This window comes from Nematolebias whitei, chromosome 14 (genome assembly GCF_014905685.2).
Source record: "Nematolebias whitei isolate Nwh7 chromosome 14, NemWhi1, whole genome shotgun sequence".
Lineage (NCBI taxonomy): Eukaryota > Metazoa > Chordata > Actinopteri > Cyprinodontiformes > Rivulidae > Nematolebias > Nematolebias whitei.
This window is the reverse complement of record NC_056511.1, coordinates 31814804-31833974: the sequence shown is the minus strand read 5'-3', so window position 1 is coordinate 31833974 and position 19171 is coordinate 31814804. Positions and strand designations below refer to the sequence as shown.

Genomic DNA, 19171 nt, shown 5'->3' with positions numbered 1-19171 from the left:
AAATGGAAGAAGCGGGTAAAAGATAATGGATGGATGATTCTGATTCCCAGGCATCAGTCGGGTGTAGCTGTAGCACCCACTGCACCTCTACTTCCCAGCTGGGACAAAACCACTTCTTTGGTGTCACCTTGTCACAACCAACTTGTTCCTAAAAGTTCACAAATTGTTTGTTTTTAGTCAATTTCAGTATACCCCTCAAATAAACAAACCTAATGCAGCGTTTAGAGGTTCCACGAACAGTGTAGTAAACTAACAGGTCGGGAATAAAATAATAAAAACACGGATTTCCAGGTGTGAGCCACAGTACTTCCACCCACAGCTGCAGGAGAAAGCCGGTCGTTAGCCCGGCCCCTCCGTGCACGCGGGCCGCCTCGGAGCTAGCAGAGCCGCTGGCAGTCTGGAGACAGATTGTCCCGTCGAACCTGCGCCATGAGCCCACGCCGCGGGCAGGGTCGTCCAGCGTCTGCCTAGGTGCTGTGGTAGTCGCGACTGTAAGGTAAGGTGATACTAGACTAGTCCGGGTTAAGGTGACAAAAATAAACTCGGCTGGAAGAGCAGGGACAGCTTGGTCAGTTCGGATTAACACTAGCTAGCCAGCTTAGTTAGCGGTAAGCTAACCTCTACTCTAGCTGTCGTATAAATGTTATGTTGAAGCTAGCTAATGCTAACGCTACACCTTTTAATCGTTGACGGTGGCACGACACGTTTCTGTGGCGGGTAAAAGTAGAAGACAGAGCTCGACCTATTTGATTTTACACGCGATTTGCTCAGTGTATATAAAACCATAAATGCTGTTATTATAGCCTGTGTATTTTTTGTTTTGTTTTGTGTTTAAACCGTCTCATTTCTGCCTAATTGTAGTGCCCAGAGGTGCACATGGTCGAGCGACTACCCCAAACTGAGCTAAAACACATTGATTATTGGGTTCATGGTGTGGAGCCTGTTGTGGCGCTGTGATGATTGGGTTTAAACTCAGTCCCAGTAAGCTAAACTTTAAACAGGCTGGTTTTGATGTGACCCCCTCATAGTGGTTGCTTAACAGAGCTCATATCCAGAGAGGGCAAACTCCAAGGAAAGTAAGTGTATGACTGAAACTAAATCCCCTGCTGTAACAATAAATACCATAAAGGCATTTACTTTGCAATGAGAATACGAGGAGCAGATATTATGGTCTTGTTTTGAACTGTCCAGTTATGCCTCCATACATTATTTCTTGTTTGGTGTGTTTACAGTACACTAAAGATTTGGTTGATTAACTTCCAGGACTCAGTTTTCCTCCTGTAGTTTACCTGTAGTTGATCTCTGCACTTTTTTTCCCCTTCCTCAATGGCTCTTGAACCTAATTTACAAAAAAATAAATAGAAATAGAAATTTAAATTTGTATGCCTCTTTTGTGACTGTGTATTGTTGTCGTTGTTATCCACTGTTGTCATCACTCTTTGTTAAAGAAATCAGGTCTCTCTTGTAAATGAGTCCCCGAGGCTCAATGGGATTAACCTGTTTAAAAAAAGGTCGAATACATGTTTGATATTGAACAGTATTAATATCCTTTAAAATAAAATGTGTTCTTGTTACCAAATTGTGACTGAGGGATGTGGAAAGGTGTTTTAAGTTATGAGGGTGTGTTACAGTAACCGTTTGTGTGGACAAGGGCAGAGGTTTTATGGTTCTGTTACATAAATGTATGGCGCGATGAGACGAATATCACTTTAAAGTTGACAGTGGGCTCTTGTTTATTACAGATATATATTTTGTCATTACTCAAAACACAAGAGTTGTACAAATTCACATCAAAACTGCATGCAGCACAATCCAGGAGGACTGTCATGTTATTGATTGCATCTTATAAAGTCCCTGATTGCCAACTAGGTTTAGCTGTAATTTTGGAAGGGTATGTTTTAAAAATGAGGAGTTTGTTACCTCGCCTCGCGCTCTATGACCGCATGAGACGGGCCTCAGCTCCCTGCGAGCCAGTACAAGGACAAGTGAGTGAATAAAATGAAAGAAGTATAGGAATTAGTAACTTGGTCAACAACATATTGTAACTTATTTCAATCTGTATATACTAATAGGTTGCTTCACATGCATTACGACATTGTTAAATGACTTCTTAATGATTTTATGATTAAATTGTTTTAAGGCAGTTTTATCAGTTGAGTACAGAGAAAATATTAGGACATGCAGCACTGATTGGATATTCAATGCAAGAGACCAGAGCATTGAAAATATTATAATCAAGGGCGTTTAAATTCAAAGGCATCATCTTGTTTATCAGATTAACTGAAGAACAGCGAGAAAGGAAATGATTAATGATTGTTAACTGAAGTGTTGCCATTATCTGTACAAGCCAAGTTCAGATGTTACTTTCAAGTCCTAAGTGGATTGAGGGTATTTACCGTAGTCTGCTCAGATCCCTTTTCATCTTCATGCACTGATCTATTAGGTGGGAACAAGAACAGTCAATCTAAGCAAGGCTCTGCATTAATGTAGCCAATGATGATGGTCTGAAACCTGGAGCTGGGCAGGACACTGACTGCAGTTTGTCTCTGATCATATCCTGTCAGATTAACTACTTGTTTACAGTCAGAATGAACAAAATACATGTAAGGCTGTGTTGCATTACACAACTTATGTATTACAGAAACAATAAATCTGTACTTTTTTTTTTTTTACTCTGCTTTGCTCAGAACATAATCATGGTCACTTTCTTCACACAAATATTCGCCTACAGTATATGTCTGTTTACTTACAACAGAGAGGCAGATGTCCTCTCTAATAATAGTAAATTATGTATCAAAGCCATCAGACTGCTTTTAGACTAATTGTCTCCTTAGTAATGGATGTAGTATATTATTAAGAACCATTACATTTAGCTTCAAACCAAAGTTACAAGAAGCTGAATCACATTTTAAAATTGCACATTGCAGTCAAAACAGACAGTTTGGGTTTTAATGAGGGGGTTTGTTTTCTTAAGAAAAAAAAAGCACCTGTTTAAATTTGTATTTAGTATAAAATATTCCTATCTTTACTAAAGCATTTGGGTACAATTTTAATTGGATCTTTTAACAAAATTAACACAAAATCTGGCATTTTAATTTAAATGAATAATAAATGCACGCATTTGAGAACTGCAAATTGGGCTGTATTTGTCACACTTAGAGATCACTGCAGCACCTTTACTGCCTTACTTCAACACAAGTCATATCTCTGGATAAGGAGGAGTGGCTGCTGTTTATGAGCACTGTGACCTTCATCCAGTCACCTTGGCTGTTTTAATGACTGAAACACGACAGACAAAGACTTCACATGGGGCTGGGGATTTAAGGACCGTATAGTTTTATTTCAGGCATGAAAGGTTGTGGTTTGGGGGGAATCTGAGGTGGGTTTTGATGACCTAAAATGTGTAAGTCAGTGAGAAATTGCACAAAAACGCAGCTGACATTAAACCAAGCGGTCCTTTTTAGGACGTCTACATGCTGACAGTGCAGAATCCAAGAGCTTTTTTTTTTTTTTTACAGAAAATGACTCGAGCAAAGAACGACTGTGATCTTGTTTCTCTAATAAAAGTCACGCTTTTTTTAAATTAATGTAGCGTTCACGCTAAAGATTTGAACTTTGTTTTTTGGCACTCTGATCTTTCTCAAGAGTTTTTACATCTGAATCAGCCCATGTTCTTCCCATGTAATGGCTTTAAAACTGAAAACACAAAAATGGCCATAACTTAGGCAAGTTTACTGATTCTGAGCTGTAATAACCAGTCGTGCAAAAGCTTTGTTTAAAACTTTTAATATAACTGCTAGAATCAACCCTGTCTGTCCATAAAATATCTCGAACCACTGGACAGATTTGAACAAATCTTTCAGAAAGTAAACATTTGATGTACGTCTATGAAGGATTACACTTTGGACTTAATTTGATTCATAATGGCAGCTTAAGCTAATCGACTTGAGAAATAAAAAGATGGCTACACCTCAGTTAATTTAACAGATGTTGAGCCTAAAATTTGTATGGTACTAGCTGAAAGTAATTTTTTTCTACATACTCCAAGCATTAATAGATTATGCAAGAAATTTGTTTAAAATTTTGTTGCGTAAAGCAGCAGGTGATATGCATTCCTTTAAAGAACGCTACTTTCATGTAGTTGTCTGTTCACTGTTGTTTTATGGTTTGTTTTAGAAGCACTGAACTACAGTTAAATTGGATTTTTACCAAATGCGCAACATGGATCAAATTGTTAATTAATCTTTGATGTCTAGAATTTTTTATACGCCCGTTGAAAGAGGGACGTATTGTGGTATAGTCTCCGTCCATCCGTCCGTCCATCCTCTTGTCCCGTTAAGGCTTCTGATCCACTAAAGACAATTTAACAAAACAACATACATGTATCACTAGGCAAAATGTTGCATTCACTGTTCATCTCCCTAGCTTCAAATTCAAGGTCACAAATCAAGGTCAAATGTTATATAGGGACCTTTTTTTCCGGATTTTTTTTTTTCATTCCTATTCAAAAAGATTTATGCAGACTGCTCTTGTTAAAAGATGCAATTGTGCAAGAAATTTTTACATAAATCAACTTGTGTGTACTGTAATACTAAAATCCTTGCTGGAATGGAAGGTCACATATTAACATTTAAAAATTTGACCACAACTTATTATTTAAACGCAAACAATTCTAACGTTGTCCGAAATTATAAAACCGTATTTTCATCCATTGTCTACATCTTTGTGAGCAAAAACTCCAGCTTTGATCCATCTTGAACATGCAGAGCATAAACACACTGTACGTCAGGTAAATAAATGTATGAGTAAATGTAAATATCTGTATTAGTATTTACTTGACATATCCATGTGGTTTCTGTTTTTTTTCTGTCAGACATCATGTCTTCCCGGGAGCGTCGCACAGATGTCTACATAAAGGCAGAACCGAGCAGCCCGGAGGGCGGAGGGGGAGGTCGGATCAGCCCTGGTGGGGCCTCTTCAGACTCTTCTCAAAGTGGAGGAACCAGAGGAGACGGCCCTAAACGTTACTCGCCACCACTCTACACGCCACCTCTGCGTTGTCATTTTAAAGACGAGGGTGGTGAGGGTGCAGAGGAGGGCTCCGCTGGTAACGGGGCAGGGCGATGCAAGTACGCCCTGAGCACGCTACCCAAGAGGCTGTGCCTCGTCTGTGGAGACGTGGCTTCGGGTTATCACTACGGTGTGGCGTCCTGCGAGGCCTGCAAGGCATTCTTCAAGAGAACCATTCAAGGTGTATGCTGCAATGAGGCTTTGTTTTGGCATAACTGAATGTCATGTGCCCTTTAATAGCATTAATTTTATTTTCAAATTGTGTGACAGGATGTTTACTTCGCCTTTATGAGTGCTGGTGTAAATGGAGTGTAGAGCATACAAACACACGAGATGATAAATTCAATTCAGTTTATTTATATAGCTCCAAATCACAACAGAAGTTGTCTCAGGACTGAACAGAAACATTCACATAGATACAAAAGCCATTTAGTAAAAGTTCTCTATCTAAGGAAGGAAGCCAGCAGACTTGTTGAATCTTTACTTTGTCACAGTCTCCCATCCCGAGCAAGCGCAATGGCAACAGTGGAAAGGAAAAACTGCCTTTTAACAGGAAGAAACCTCCAGCAGAACCAGGCTCAGGACAAGCGGCCATCTGCTTCGACCCCTATTGGAAGAAAGACAAGAAAAAACACGTCAAGAATTGAAAAAATTACAAATACAAAACAGGTTGAGTAAAAATCAGGTAGAGTAAGTAAAGACAGTAGCAGAGTGAATAAATGTGCTCAGTTTGTCCTCCCAACAGTCTATGCTATAGCAGTATAACTACGGGATAGCTCAAGAAACACAAGCCAACCCTAACTATAGGATTTATCAAAAAGGAAAGTCTTCAGCCTAGTCTTAAAACTGGACAATGTGTCAGCCTCATGGACAGAAACTGAAAGTTGGTTCTACAAGAGAGGAGCCTGATAACTGAAAGATCTGCTTTTGGAAACTCTAGGAACCACAAGGAAACCTGCAGTCTGAGAGCCAAGTGTATTTTAAAATATGGAACAATAAGATCTGTAATATAAGATGGAGCTAGGTTGTTGAGAGCTTTGTAGGTTAGAAGTAAGATTTTGAATTCTATTCTGGATTTGACAGGGAGCCAGTGAAGAGAAGCTAAAACTGGAGAGACATGATCTCTCCCACTAACTCCAGTTAAGACTCTTGCAGCAGCATTTTGGATCAACTGAAGATTTTTTAAAGAAGTTTTTGGACACCCAGATAATAAACCATTGCAATAGTCCAGTCTAGACGTGACAAATGTATGAACCAGTTTTTCTGCATAAATCATCGAGTTCAGTTTAGCTGCTACTGAAAATTTAAACGTTCCTTTTATTCACTCGGTTGTTAAAGACTAAGCGTCCATCAGTCTCTAATGTTGTCCTTGATAGTGCTTCAGTTCACAATACTGACAAACAAACCTACCAAGACGTGGTCTTTGCTGCTAAAATTTGTGTATGGTGGGAAACCACAAGGTAGCTTTAAACTGAATGAGAGTTCTCTGATATTTAAATATCGAAGATGAGTTTTTTTCTTAACAAAAGCTTGTTCACATTTAAATATTTGACTCTTGTTATTTACAGTTTTCTGTGTTTTTCTCTTTAAGGAAACATTGAATACAGCTGTCCAGCATCAAATGAGTGTGAGATCACCAAAAGACGCAGAAAGGCCTGCCAAGCGTGCCGCTTCACAAAGTGCCTCAAAGTGGGCATGCTAAAAGAGGGTGGGTCTTTGATGTGACCAGTCTTTGACACCACATCTAAAGAGTCTTTGTTTTCCTCTTTTTTTAAAGACTATAAGTTCATTGTGCCTTTACTGCTATGGCTCAAGAGTTATTTTATCTTTTATAATGTAGGAGTACGTCTTGACAGAGTCAGGGGAGGAAGACAGAAGTACAAAAGACGCCCTGAAGTGGAGAATGCTACATACCAGAGTGCCCCTCTACCACTGACTAAAGAGAGTGAAAAAGGTGATCTTTATAATAGAGCATTGATGGATTTTATAACTTATTGTTTTTGTTTTGTTGTATGATAGACACTCAGTTTAATCCAGTAGTGTATTTGTATCAATGTAAAAAAAATAAAAAAAATAAAAAGGGAGTTCCAGGCGTTATAGTAGAATAAAAGTTTTTTCTCAAACGTGCAATACATGCCGGATGGGTGATCCAAAAATGCATCAAACACACCACATCTGAAGATGTGCAGTACGATTCAAGTACTGAAAACAAAAATTGTATTTACGAAACTGTCTTGCTAACTCCTGACAACTTTAACACCATAATCGCTGTCAATATCAGAAACAACTATCAACTTTATTGTCATTGCACAGTTAAGCACAAGGAAATACACTACAGTGCAGCCATCCAAAGAAAACAAGGGTAGACGGAGGTGCACGGGGGCTGCAGCTTTGCTGTGAAGCGCTGCCCTTATTGTTTAGTTAAGAAAAGGGAAGAAAAAACATGAGGAAAGAAGAAGGTATAAAAAAAAAGATCACTCAATCTGTGTCCGTGACACAGGACACGGTGTGAGGCAGCAAAAAAACTACCTCAGCACAAAAAAGAGCAACATGATAGACACAAGAAGCAGGAGGGAGGCAGGGAGGGAAAAGAAAGTGTCCGTCTTTGTCGAGAGCAAGTCAGGAAAAAAAACATATATACATATGCAGAAATTATTGCTGAAATTCTTCTTTTTTTGGGGGGGTATATGTGTAATGAATATCATAAAAAATAATCTCTAAATCTGCATCATCCACTACTAAAAGTCGACCACATAATATGTAATAAATTAGCAAAATTGTCAGAATCATATTGTCAACAATTACATGTACTAATGTATTAATGTACTTACATTCAAACTTTGGCAAGTACATTTTGGACAGTCTGGTGTGCGTTGAATATTGAAATGTTAAAAATAACCCCCAGATGTAAAATGAGTTGGAGAACAATGGAGTCTCGTATGTCAGGTCGAAAGCAAAAATGTAAAGTTCTTTTCTTCTGGGAAAAAAGTGTCAGCCGAAAGCTTTAGGGACAGTCGACATAAGTAGAGTTGGTTTGGGTGGTAGAGAGCATTAAAGCACAAGCTGGTGCTAAGATCAGATGCAAATGAGCTGCGAGGAGATATTTTAAACTCTTAAGGGGAGAATTTCCATAAATAATGGCAGAATTTAGTTGTAAACAAAGGAATATTTGTTCTTTTCTAACTCGGTTTCTATTAAAATCTGATAAAGGTGAGTTACATTAACCTCCAATAAATCATTTATAGATGTAGAAATTGTGTTTAAAGCATCCGTCTTAAAACGCTTCTTCCTTTTTGGGTCATGGGGGTCACTGGTGTTCATGTCCAGCATTCACTGTGCGAGAGGCGGGGGACACCCTGGACAGGTCCATCACAGGGACACAAAAACAAACGAGACAAACAACCATTCACTCTCTCACTCACACCTAGAGACAATTTAGAGTTACCAATCAGCCTAACATGCATGTTTTTGGTCTGTGGGAGGAAACTGGAGTACCCAGAGAAAACCCACGCATGCACGGAGAGAACATGCAAACTCCACCCAGAAAGACCCCGGACCGGGATTTGAACCAGCGACCTTCTTGCTGAGAGGCGGCAGCTCTACCTACTGAGCCATTGTCGCCCTGTGTGTTTTAAAGCATGAAAATAAAATAAAATTAAAAACACACTAAAATGATGTATTTTGACAGCTATTGAGGCTTTAAACAGCATCTACAAAAAATAAAATTTTAGAGGTAAATGGCGCCCTCTGATGTTTACTTGTGCAGCTTTTCATGTCAAACTCCAGCAAATATTCTGCTAATTGTCACATTTTTAATGCTATTTAGAAAAACATTTAAGTTATGTTGCACAAACCTGGCAGTGGTGTTTTTATAGAAATATTTGTATGATAATATTAACAAGATGTCTGAAGATTCTGCTTGAAATGGAGAAATTGCAGAAACTGAATGTGGAGCCTGGATATGTTTTGTTGTTCAAAGCTGAAATTCTTTGGGTTTGCTTAAAGAGTAAATGTTTTGGTAATCTGTGTTTCTGATTTTACTTTGCAGTTAATTCGTAGTTCTGTGTTTTGTGATGCAGGCTCCTCCAATTTTATCGTGTCCCATCTGCTGGTGGCAGAGCCAGAAAAGTTGTTTGCCATGCCGGACCCTCTGCAGCCTGACACGGCCCAGCGGACTCTCACCACTCTGTGTGACCTCGCTGACCGCGAGCTGGTTGTGATCATCGGCTGGGCCAAACACATTCCTGGTGAGAAATGCAGACAATAAAAGAACAAGAAGTATATATGTTGGCAATTCAAGAGACGCAGAAGATTTATTATGTCTGAACAAGAGCCAGTGAGCTGTATCAGGTTCACTCAAGACTATAACTAGAATAGTGATTAATATAAACGTCCAGTGTCTGATTCTGAGAGCTGACCAAAGTCATGGCACTTACACCGTCTTATCTAGATCTACGCTCACACTGCAGGCAAAGGCTGCCCAAATCTGTTTTGTTTTGCCTCCATGCAATCCATATAACATTTTTTCATGACAGTCTAAAAACCTTATCAATCTGATTTCTTTTGTCAAATTCACCCCAGGTCTTTTTCATGTGGTGCTGAATCGGATACATGCCAATGTTTTTCAAAGCGTCTGCAGTCTGAACAGTCATTTCGTCTGACTTTTATGTCATTGAAGTGGTGGTAAGCGGATCAATCCTAGTCTTAATAATAATAATAATAATAATAATAATGATAATGATGATACCACCCTTGTGCAGTTTTAATCTTGGAACTTGGCACATATTCAGTTACAGAACCTAGGTTCAGTTGCTTCATCTTTATTTTAATTCCCCATGTCCTGGATGACTGATAATCCACAGTGGCAGACCGTATCAATACTAATGTGATGGGGTTGATACAGGTTAGTTTCTACCTTCAGTACGTCGCTCCTGTTACAAAAATAAAATGCTGCATTGGAAGAGCCGTCAATAGGCAAGATTAAATGTAAACACTGGATCAAACAAGCATGTCTGAGAGCAATATAATGAATTCTGATGGAACAACTACAGAATCACACACTCTAACATGTGAAGCATTTATAATAACATTAAGCACAGCGTGCTGCGTGTGACGTCACGTTTTCACCTGATCGTGTGGGGTCACCTGAGAACCAAACGGTTCACACTGAAGTCTGACTGAGGTCATATTTTAATGATGATGTGAACAACCACGTAAAGACATCGTATCTGAGCAAAAATGGGAATTGAGCATTAAGACCTGCAGTGTGTGAACTTAGCCTAAATGTCATGGGGGGGAATGTGCTAAAGATCTTTAAAGAGCTGCCTTCTCTATAACAGGCAGCGGGCGGTGATTTCATCGCCTACTCAAGTGTCTGCCGCCGCCTACTCTGAAGATTTTTTTTTCTCTCCCTTTGGAGTCAGTCGGTGCATAATAGTCACATGACCGATCTCAGTTGCTCGGAAAGACACAGCCTCTCAGAGACTCCTCTCAGAGAAGGTTGCCAGTTCAAATCCTGGTCCGGCTGGGTGAAGTTTGTATGTTCTCTCCGTTCATGCGTGAGTTTTCTCCGGATACTCCGGTTTCCTCCCACCAAAAACATGCATGTTAGGCTGATTCCCTGTGATGGACTGGAGACCTGTCCAGGGTTTACCCCACCTCTCACACAGTGACTGCTGGATATGGGCACCAGTAGGGGTTGAACGAGTATATAATTTTTAAACTCGACATTAACATAATAAAACCCGAGTAGAACTCGAGTATTTGATGACGTCATAGATCTCAAGATACAAAAATGAATTAAAACGGCAAAAAAGGGTAATTATTTACCAAAAAAAGACCAACAAAACATTGGGCACATATATTATGCTCCTACCATTTATCATACTGCAAATAAGTCACAGGAAAAACTAAACTATTAGTTATTATTATTAAACTGCAAACGTGAAGAAACATGCAGCACGTCAAAAACGAAACTTGGACCCGGTGTTACACCATACTCTGTGACCTGCAACAGTGCAACACCGCCCCCTACAGTCATACGGTGGTCACACAATATGACGTCACTACGGATACTCTACGTTACATTTTTAACCTCGATAGATGTCCTAGCAATTGATATGTAGATTACTCGAGTATTCTGTTAATGCCCTGGGTACCAGTGACCCCTGCGACCCGCAAAGGAAGAAGCAGGTAAAGATGATGGATGGATGTTTATCCTAAAAAATAAAAAAGTAAAATAAAAACAAAAGTCTTGAATTGCTAATTTTGTGCATTGTTCACATGGTAACCCTAGACTTTACACAATCTCAGAAAATATATTCTTATCTCCTTTAACCTTGCTTTAACACAATAATAATAATAATAATTATTATTATTATAATGCATCAACAACAAATCAAACAGAAAATGGTCAGTAATCACCTGGAGGAGGTGCAGTGAAGTGAGCTCTTGATGGAGGCAGTGATGTCAATATAATGTTCAGCACTTTGTTTTGAGGAGTTTTTGACAATTTGAAGCACAAACAGAGGAAAAACACAATATTTTTTTGTGCAAACAGAATAAGTTTGAGTTCAAGCAGAAGGGCTCAAACTAGAGAGGATATTTACCCAGAAAACCAACATGGTTTGGAGGTGAAGCAGAGATCATTTGCCTAAAAAGCATGGAAGTTCTGAGAGATCAAAATGTCATTTTGTTTTTGTGAAAACATCTTGTTTGGTTTGTGAGAGGTTTGTAAATGGTCTGATAGCTCCCACAGAACTCATACATTTGTACATAGCATTAGACTAGCAGTGCTCAACTGTAACTAGAAGTTGTGTGTACATGTTGCATCCTCTTCATATGTACTGTGTCTGTGTGTCCTGCAGGCTTCCTGTCGCTGTCTCTAGCAGACCAGATGTCTGTGCTGCAGTCGGTGTGGCTGGAGGTGCTGGTGCTGGGCGTAGCGTACCGCTCGCTTGGCTGTGAGGATGAGGTGGTGTTCGCAGAGGATTTTGTCCTCGATGAGGAGATGTCGCGTGCGGCTGGACTGACGGAGCTGAACGCAGCAATAAGTCAACTTGCTCGCCGTTTCCGTGCACTAAATGTGGACCGGGAGGAATTTGTCATGCTAAAAGCCATCGCACTTACAAACTCAGGTAATGAATTGCAGTGAAACAGTGTTCGAGTTTTTAGATTTTACTCTCAAGTAATGGTAATTTGACTAACACTTATTTAGCTCTGGTAAAACAAATATATTAAAATCATAGATTAGAGCTGGAGTCAGATTGTAAATGTTGTATACTTTTCAGGTTTACCATTTGTTTCCTTATCGCTAATACAACTAAACTAGTACTTTTATAAATGTCTCTTGTCCATCCATACAGGTGCTGGTCATAAAATTAGAATATCATGAAAAAGTAGATTTATTTCAGTAATTCCATTCAAAAAGTTAAACTTGTATATTATATTCATTCATTACACACAAACTGATATATTTCAAATGTTTATTTCTTTTAATGTTGAGATTATAACTGACAACTAATGAAAACCCTAAATTCAGTATCTCAAAAAATTTGAATATTACTTGAGACCAATTAAAAAAATTATTTTTAGAAATGTTGGCCAACTGAAAAGTATGAACATGAAAAGTATGAGCATGTACAGCACTCAATTTCTTTTTTCTTTTTTTTCATTGACACTTTATTTATACAGGTAGTCTCATTGAGTCACGAGAACTCATTTTCAATAGAGACCAGAATGGGGCAAATGAGGGTGGAGGCAGGTGTGGGTGTTTCACCTTTTCCACCCACATTTTGATGTTGATGGTACCGGGAGTTGAACCTGCGACTTTCTGATCACAGGCCCATCTTCTCCAACCTCTGCGCCACCACTCCCCTAATACTTAGTTGGGGCTCCTTTTGCCTGGATTACTGCAGCAATGTGGCGTGGCCTGGAGTCGATCGGTCTGTGGCACTTCTCAGGTGTTATGAGAGCCCAGGTTGCTCTGATAGTGGCCTTCAGATCTTCTGAATTGTTGGGTCTGATGTATCACATCTTCCTCTTCACAATACCTCATAGATTTTCTATGGGGTTAAGGTCCTCAAGCAACGTGGATTCTGTTCCTCCCCTCTCTTCCTTCAGACTCTGGGACCTTGATTTCCAAAGGAAATACAAAATGTACTTTCATAAGAGAATATAACTTTGGACCACTCAGCAGCAGTCCCAGGCGAGACGCTTCTGATGCCGTCTCTTGTTCAAGAGTGGCTTGACACAAGGAATGTGACAGGTGAAATCCATGTCTTGCATACGTCTGTGCGTAGTGGTTCTTGAAGCACTGACTGACTCCAGCTGTAGTCCACTCTTTATGAATTCCCCAACATTTTGAAATGGTTTTGTTTTACAATCCTCTCCAGGGTGTAGTTATCCTATTGCTTGTACACTTTTTTCTACTATATTGTTTCCTTCCCTTCACCTCTCTAATAATGTGCTTGGACACAGAGCTCTGTGAACAGCCAGCCTCTTTAGCAATGACCTTTTGTGTCTTGCCCTCCTTGTGCAACGTGTTAATGGCCATCTTTTGGACAAAGTCAGCTGTCTTCCCCATGATTGTGTAGCCTACAGAACTAGACTGAGAGACCATTTAAAGGCCTTTGCAAGTGTTTTGAGTTAATTAGCTGATTAGTGTGTGACACCAGGTGTCTTCAATACCTTTTCACAATATTCTAATTTTCTGACATACTCAATTTGGGGTTTTCTTTAGTTGTCAGTTATAATCATCAACATTAAAATAAATTAACATTTAAAATTTATCAGTCTGTGTGTAATGAATGAATATAATATACAAATTTCACTTTTTGAATGAAATTACTGAAATAAATCGACTTTTAAATGATATTCTAATTTTAAGACCAGCACCTGTAATTGTAGAAATTTAGTTGATTAGCTCAACACACAGTAACAGAAGAACTACAAAAGGTTGGTGTGGTGAAGTAACTAAATGTAATGCAATCAGATCTCCTTCAGTAGAAGAAAGTTGTCAGTACAGAGTCATTACTTAGACGGGTGCAGTTTGTACAGTCATGGTGAAACAAAAAGTCCGCCCAGATTGTGCAATGCTCAGAAATTGCAAAAGACAAATCTCATACTCTGCAGTCCTCACATTTAGCAAGTTAAAGTTTAAAGTTCAGAAGGGGGAAAAAAAAAAAAACGGACTGAACAAGTACAACTTGTTTAGAATGATGGCTAAGAGAAAGCCTCGTCTGTAAAACGATCCTGACGGCATGACTTGGGTTAACAAAGTTACATCTGAATGAACCACAAGACTTCTGGAACAATGTCCTGTGGCCTGTAAGACCCAAGTAGAGCTGTTTACCCATAATGCACATGAAACTGGACAGTGATCCCCATCATGTTAGCAAACCAACAACAAAATAACTGACAAAGGAAAGCATCTAGGGACTGCAAAGGTCCAGTCAAAATTCAGAGCCACGTCTTCACATATGTATTGTGAATTATATAATGTTGATGATAACACTATAAAAAAATTTTTACATTTTACCTGCTAAACCAGAGGCATGTAACATCAGCCTTTCTGAAATAAAGCCCATTAAAACAACCAGCAGACACTGATTTTGCAATGTTTTTACAAAATGGAGGAACAGAAACACCCTCGTATAAAAGAAATAAGTCACTGTTTCTTCACTATTGCTACACTTGTTAAGTGAAAACAATTAAAAAAGAGGACAATATAGATAAATGGTAAACAGTAAAAGACGACGTGAGGGAGTTTACAGCTGTCAAAAGCAGCATGCTTTATTAGCTTTGAGGACCATCGTTTACAGTCCTGTGACAAAGCTAAGATTGTTTAACCCCCAGCGTCTGTCTAACCCAGGACACAAAACGACAGATTCATCTGTTATATTTGTTGTTTTTCTTTAATCCAGGATCTTTAAATTTAGCTAATACATGGTGTTTTATTAAGTATAACAGGGAGATATCCTGATTCATGCTCAATAATCCAGGTATAAAAAACGGATTTTTTACAAATCGTCCAGAGGACCTGACTGAACTTTGTAGGCTAACAGGGAGACGTCGCTTCACAAGGAGCTGAGTTTTCCTCCACGCCTCCAAGCTTGCGTCATTTCTAAAAGTTCACAGGTGTTGTACCAAAAAGTGTTCAAGGTTCTTTATCATCATTCGCGTCACATGTGGTACATGAGGAACGAAATTGTGTCCCATAGTTTTTTGCAGGGGATCCGTACCCTGAAGCCCCACGAGAAGAGAAAAACCGCGAAGTACGAATAGTAGTACAAGTAATATATATATATATATATATAAAGGCATTTTAAACCCATCTCACACTCTTGCAATATTCTAAACAATGTTTCTAAACTAAACGCTCTAAAAGAGCACAGAATGTCATGATCTCAGTTCTCTGCCACCTGCCTGCGCTCTTGGCCACGCCCACTTCTCTGCTGCAGAACAGAGATCAGCTGATCAGTTGCAGAAGGAAGTTTCTCCCGCAGATGTGGGCTGCACAAATCATGCTAAATCATTTAAAATAATTTATCTTAAATAAAAAATCCATGCAGGTCAGGCAGCTCATCCATCAATCAGCCAATTTTGTGTCATGTCCAGTCTTACTTTGAAAAGCCGCGGTAGCACAAGTCCGTGAAAAACGAACCGCGAAGTGACGAGGGACTACTGTACTCAAGGTCCCAGTTATATCCAACAACAGCAAAAATATAATTTGTATAAAGAAACGGTAATAAAGATCTAAGATATAAACCAAGAAATACGCTAAGCACTAATAGTGCACAACAATGCACCAGTCGCCGAGGGAGGGCTCAGCCTGTGGTGTTTCTGCTCCTGTAGTTACTTTAGTTAAACAATAGAAACATTAAGACATATTTGTTTGACCAAGATTAGAGAGAAGGTATTTCTTCACTTCACTTTTATGGATTTATTTTAAAAACATGATGTGCTCTTGGTGAAAGTGTCTGTTTCATGTGTTTATCATACACATCTGCAGTTTTTAGTATTTCACACGATTATAACGAAGAAAAATGTTTTTGCGATTTGAATGTGTTAATGTGGTCTATATTTGTAAAAATGCCGTGACATAACTGTACTGTGATCAATGCAACACATTTAAAGATCATAAATGTAATATAATGTGCATATTTTACATTAATTCTGGCCATTTGTTTGTTTCCTGCACTTGTCTCATTACCAATCATGCTGTTATTTTATGTTCAAGTACTTTTAGTCACACAAAGTCCATATATTATTTTCAAACAAAACAACCCTTGTAATGTGTTATAACCTTGATAGAACTTTTCTTTCCTTATCCACTGTGGATGAGAGTGGACTGAGAGGATAAAGGTGAAAAATGGTTGCACAGTAAGTCCAAATAAATTAAAACAGCCACTTTTATTTTCCAGACTGACAGATTTTTGCCCTGAATTACTTAAATTCACTCAAAGGGATTCAATTTAAAAAATGTAATTCATGTAGTGAACACGTAGTATTTCCTGCATTGTTAATTTTTGGTTTTGCGTCCTGTGGGTGTGGAGTCCTGGACAACTTTCTGTCTCCAAAGGGGGGCAGCCTGACAAAAAAAAAACAAGGTTTGAGAACCGCTGGTCTAACCATGACTGTCCTGCTGTGATTTCAGACTCTGTTTACATCGAGGACATGGACGCCGTGCAGAAGCTGCGGGACCTCCTCCATCAGGCCTTGCTGGAGCTGGAGTGCCAGCGACGCCCCGACGACCCTCAGCGGGTGGGACGCCTTCTTTTAACGTTGCCTCTCCTCCGACAGACTGCCGGCCGCGCCCTCACCACCTTCTACAGCATCAAGACCCGTGGGGGTGTACCCATGCACAAACTGTTTCTGGAGATGCTGGAAGCCATGATGGACTCTCCGTAGAGCTGAAGAATTCTCGAGGATCTTAGGACCCAACAGAGATCTGGTCTTCTACAGTGGATGAGTGGTGTATAAAAAAGGAAAGCTTTTACGAGAGAATTATTAATGAGGAAAAAATGCTTTTCTGTTTTTGGCAGAGTAAACGAAGGAAAGTTAAAAACAAAAACAAAGGAACGGCTTATTTATTCACATTTTAAGTGAGAACTGGCTTTTTACATAAAGATGTAAGAGCCAGACCTCAGCTGAAGGCTTCATGGTGTAATATTTGACCTCCTTCATGTTCATCGCAGCATCAATCTGCAGTAATTTAACCACTTAAGGACGACCTTTAGGTACCCAAGAACAGACTGTATTTGTGTAGCTTTTGAACTTTAAAAAAATAATGCTACATCTGCACATAAAAGCCATATTAACATATCTGACAAAAGGCTTGAGGGTCCAAAAAGGAGAAATGCACATGTAGTGCTTTTTGATCTGCTTTAGCTTAGCGTGGCATTGTAGGCAAACCATAGGAATCACTCGCAATATTTTAAAAGCAATATTATTGTCTGTCTCATTCAAACTGTAGAAGAATAACCGGTTGTCCTTTAGTCTGTGTGTATTTGTTATTCTTCACTCTTTGGACCCCAAGGCCTGAGTATTTCTGAACCCTTGCATCCCTGACCAAACTGCTTTGTTCTGGTGGACTGGGAGCCATGATGCGTGCTGGAGGACTTTTTAAAGGTGGCGCTGTAGAAAAATCCTTAAGACGCGTTAAAATCTGGCTTCCAGCATGCGCGTTTGTGGCCACGTGCACTCAGTGAGATCAGGGAAGACCACAACTCTCATTTTACAACTTTTGACGGCGATTAGAAAAGCAATGTACAAGCCTCATCTGCTTTTTTTATATTCCCCTCCTCCACTCAAACCACACGATGACCTCTGCTGCTGTGTTTAAAACGACAACAAGAAAACGAGAAACCGTCCTCTTTTCTTCATGCGGGCGAAAACCTAACACTATGACTGATCTGTGTGAGACTTGGCTGCATTTTCTGCAGCAGGAACGAAGCTCGCGTAAACGATCTCGAACGTTTGGGTTCGAGATCCCTCCTCTTCCGCCTGTGGATGCACATCTACTGAACTCGAACTTGTGCCCTGGAATGGGCTCAGGGCTACAAGAAATGCAACTTATGCAACATCTTTCCTTTTGGATGTTGAAAACGCGTCAGAGAACGTCCCGCTCTTTCTTCAAAATGTTTGTACAGTTGCAGTATAAATGATCATTATAGCTTAAGATTCAGTGGAAAACAATATCTGATGTTTAAAAAAAGTCAGATTTATTAAAAAAAATGTAGTGGCCAAATGGTTATTACTCTTTTAGCCATGTACAGTTCCATATAAGTAAAAAGATGCAATTTGTAGTGGAAGGTATTAAAGCCAGCAGATGTAATACAGACTCCCCATTACGAAGATCTTTGTGCAGCTTACAGCGCTGATGTTTAAGACTTGAAACAATTTCACACCATGACTGGGTTTGAAATTAGTCTTTTCATTCAGCGCCATTTGTTTTTAAAAACGTTTTGTTTTCCAGGGCTACCCGCTAGTTTAGGGATCAATCTAAATGGCTGTAAGGTGAGGACAGGCAGCATCGGCCGCACGGCCCAGTACCTGTGGCGATAATGGATAGATCAAATTTTTTTGTAACCTAAGTTTCTGTTTCTGACTGCATGTATCAGTTCTGCTTTGAAAGATGGATCGTGTTTTAGCTGCAGGTACGGTGTAAGCAGCCGCTGCAGAGATGGTATCGACGTCCGACAAAATGGGACTCAATTTTGACGTTTGCTTTCGTTTCCACGAGTTCCATCCGTCTGCTGAAATGTCTCTGGTCTGTAACCGCAGGGAAAAACCTTTTATCAAGGCAAACATCGATGCCAGGGTCAAATGTAAGCTCTACGTTGTCCTACATGTTGTTTTTGGGCCCCGCTGTGTCGCTGTTCCGTCATTTGTATTACTAAATGTGCACATTAATATAAATGAGCAATACAAGTTACCAAACCTCACACATTTCCTTGTATAGCCACAGTGTACATTTAACATTGCCAGTTACAACGATTAAAAAAAAACTACTTAATGTTATCTTATTTAGAGATTCAAATCAATGTTTGTATTTTGAAGAGTATTTAAATGATTAAATTCTATTTTTTACTCAATTAAC

General features: G+C 39.4%; 1 protein-coding gene across 1 annotated transcript; it reads left to right on the top strand.

The window, feature by feature from the left end:
* The first annotated feature begins 426 nt into the window (after positions 1–426).
* Positions 427–18678, top strand: esrra (estrogen-related receptor alpha). The gene is made up of 7 exons (XM_037688045.1): positions 427–496; positions 4874–5251; positions 6662–6778; positions 6911–7024; positions 9150–9317; positions 11937–12206; positions 16727–18678. The coding sequence occupies exons 2-7, from the start codon at positions 4879–4881 to the stop codon at positions 16978–16980; spliced, it is 1296 nt and encodes a 431-aa protein (XP_037543973.1). The 5' UTR covers positions 427–496; positions 4874–4878; the 3' UTR covers positions 16981–18678.
* The last annotated feature ends 493 nt before the right edge of the window (positions 18679–19171 follow it).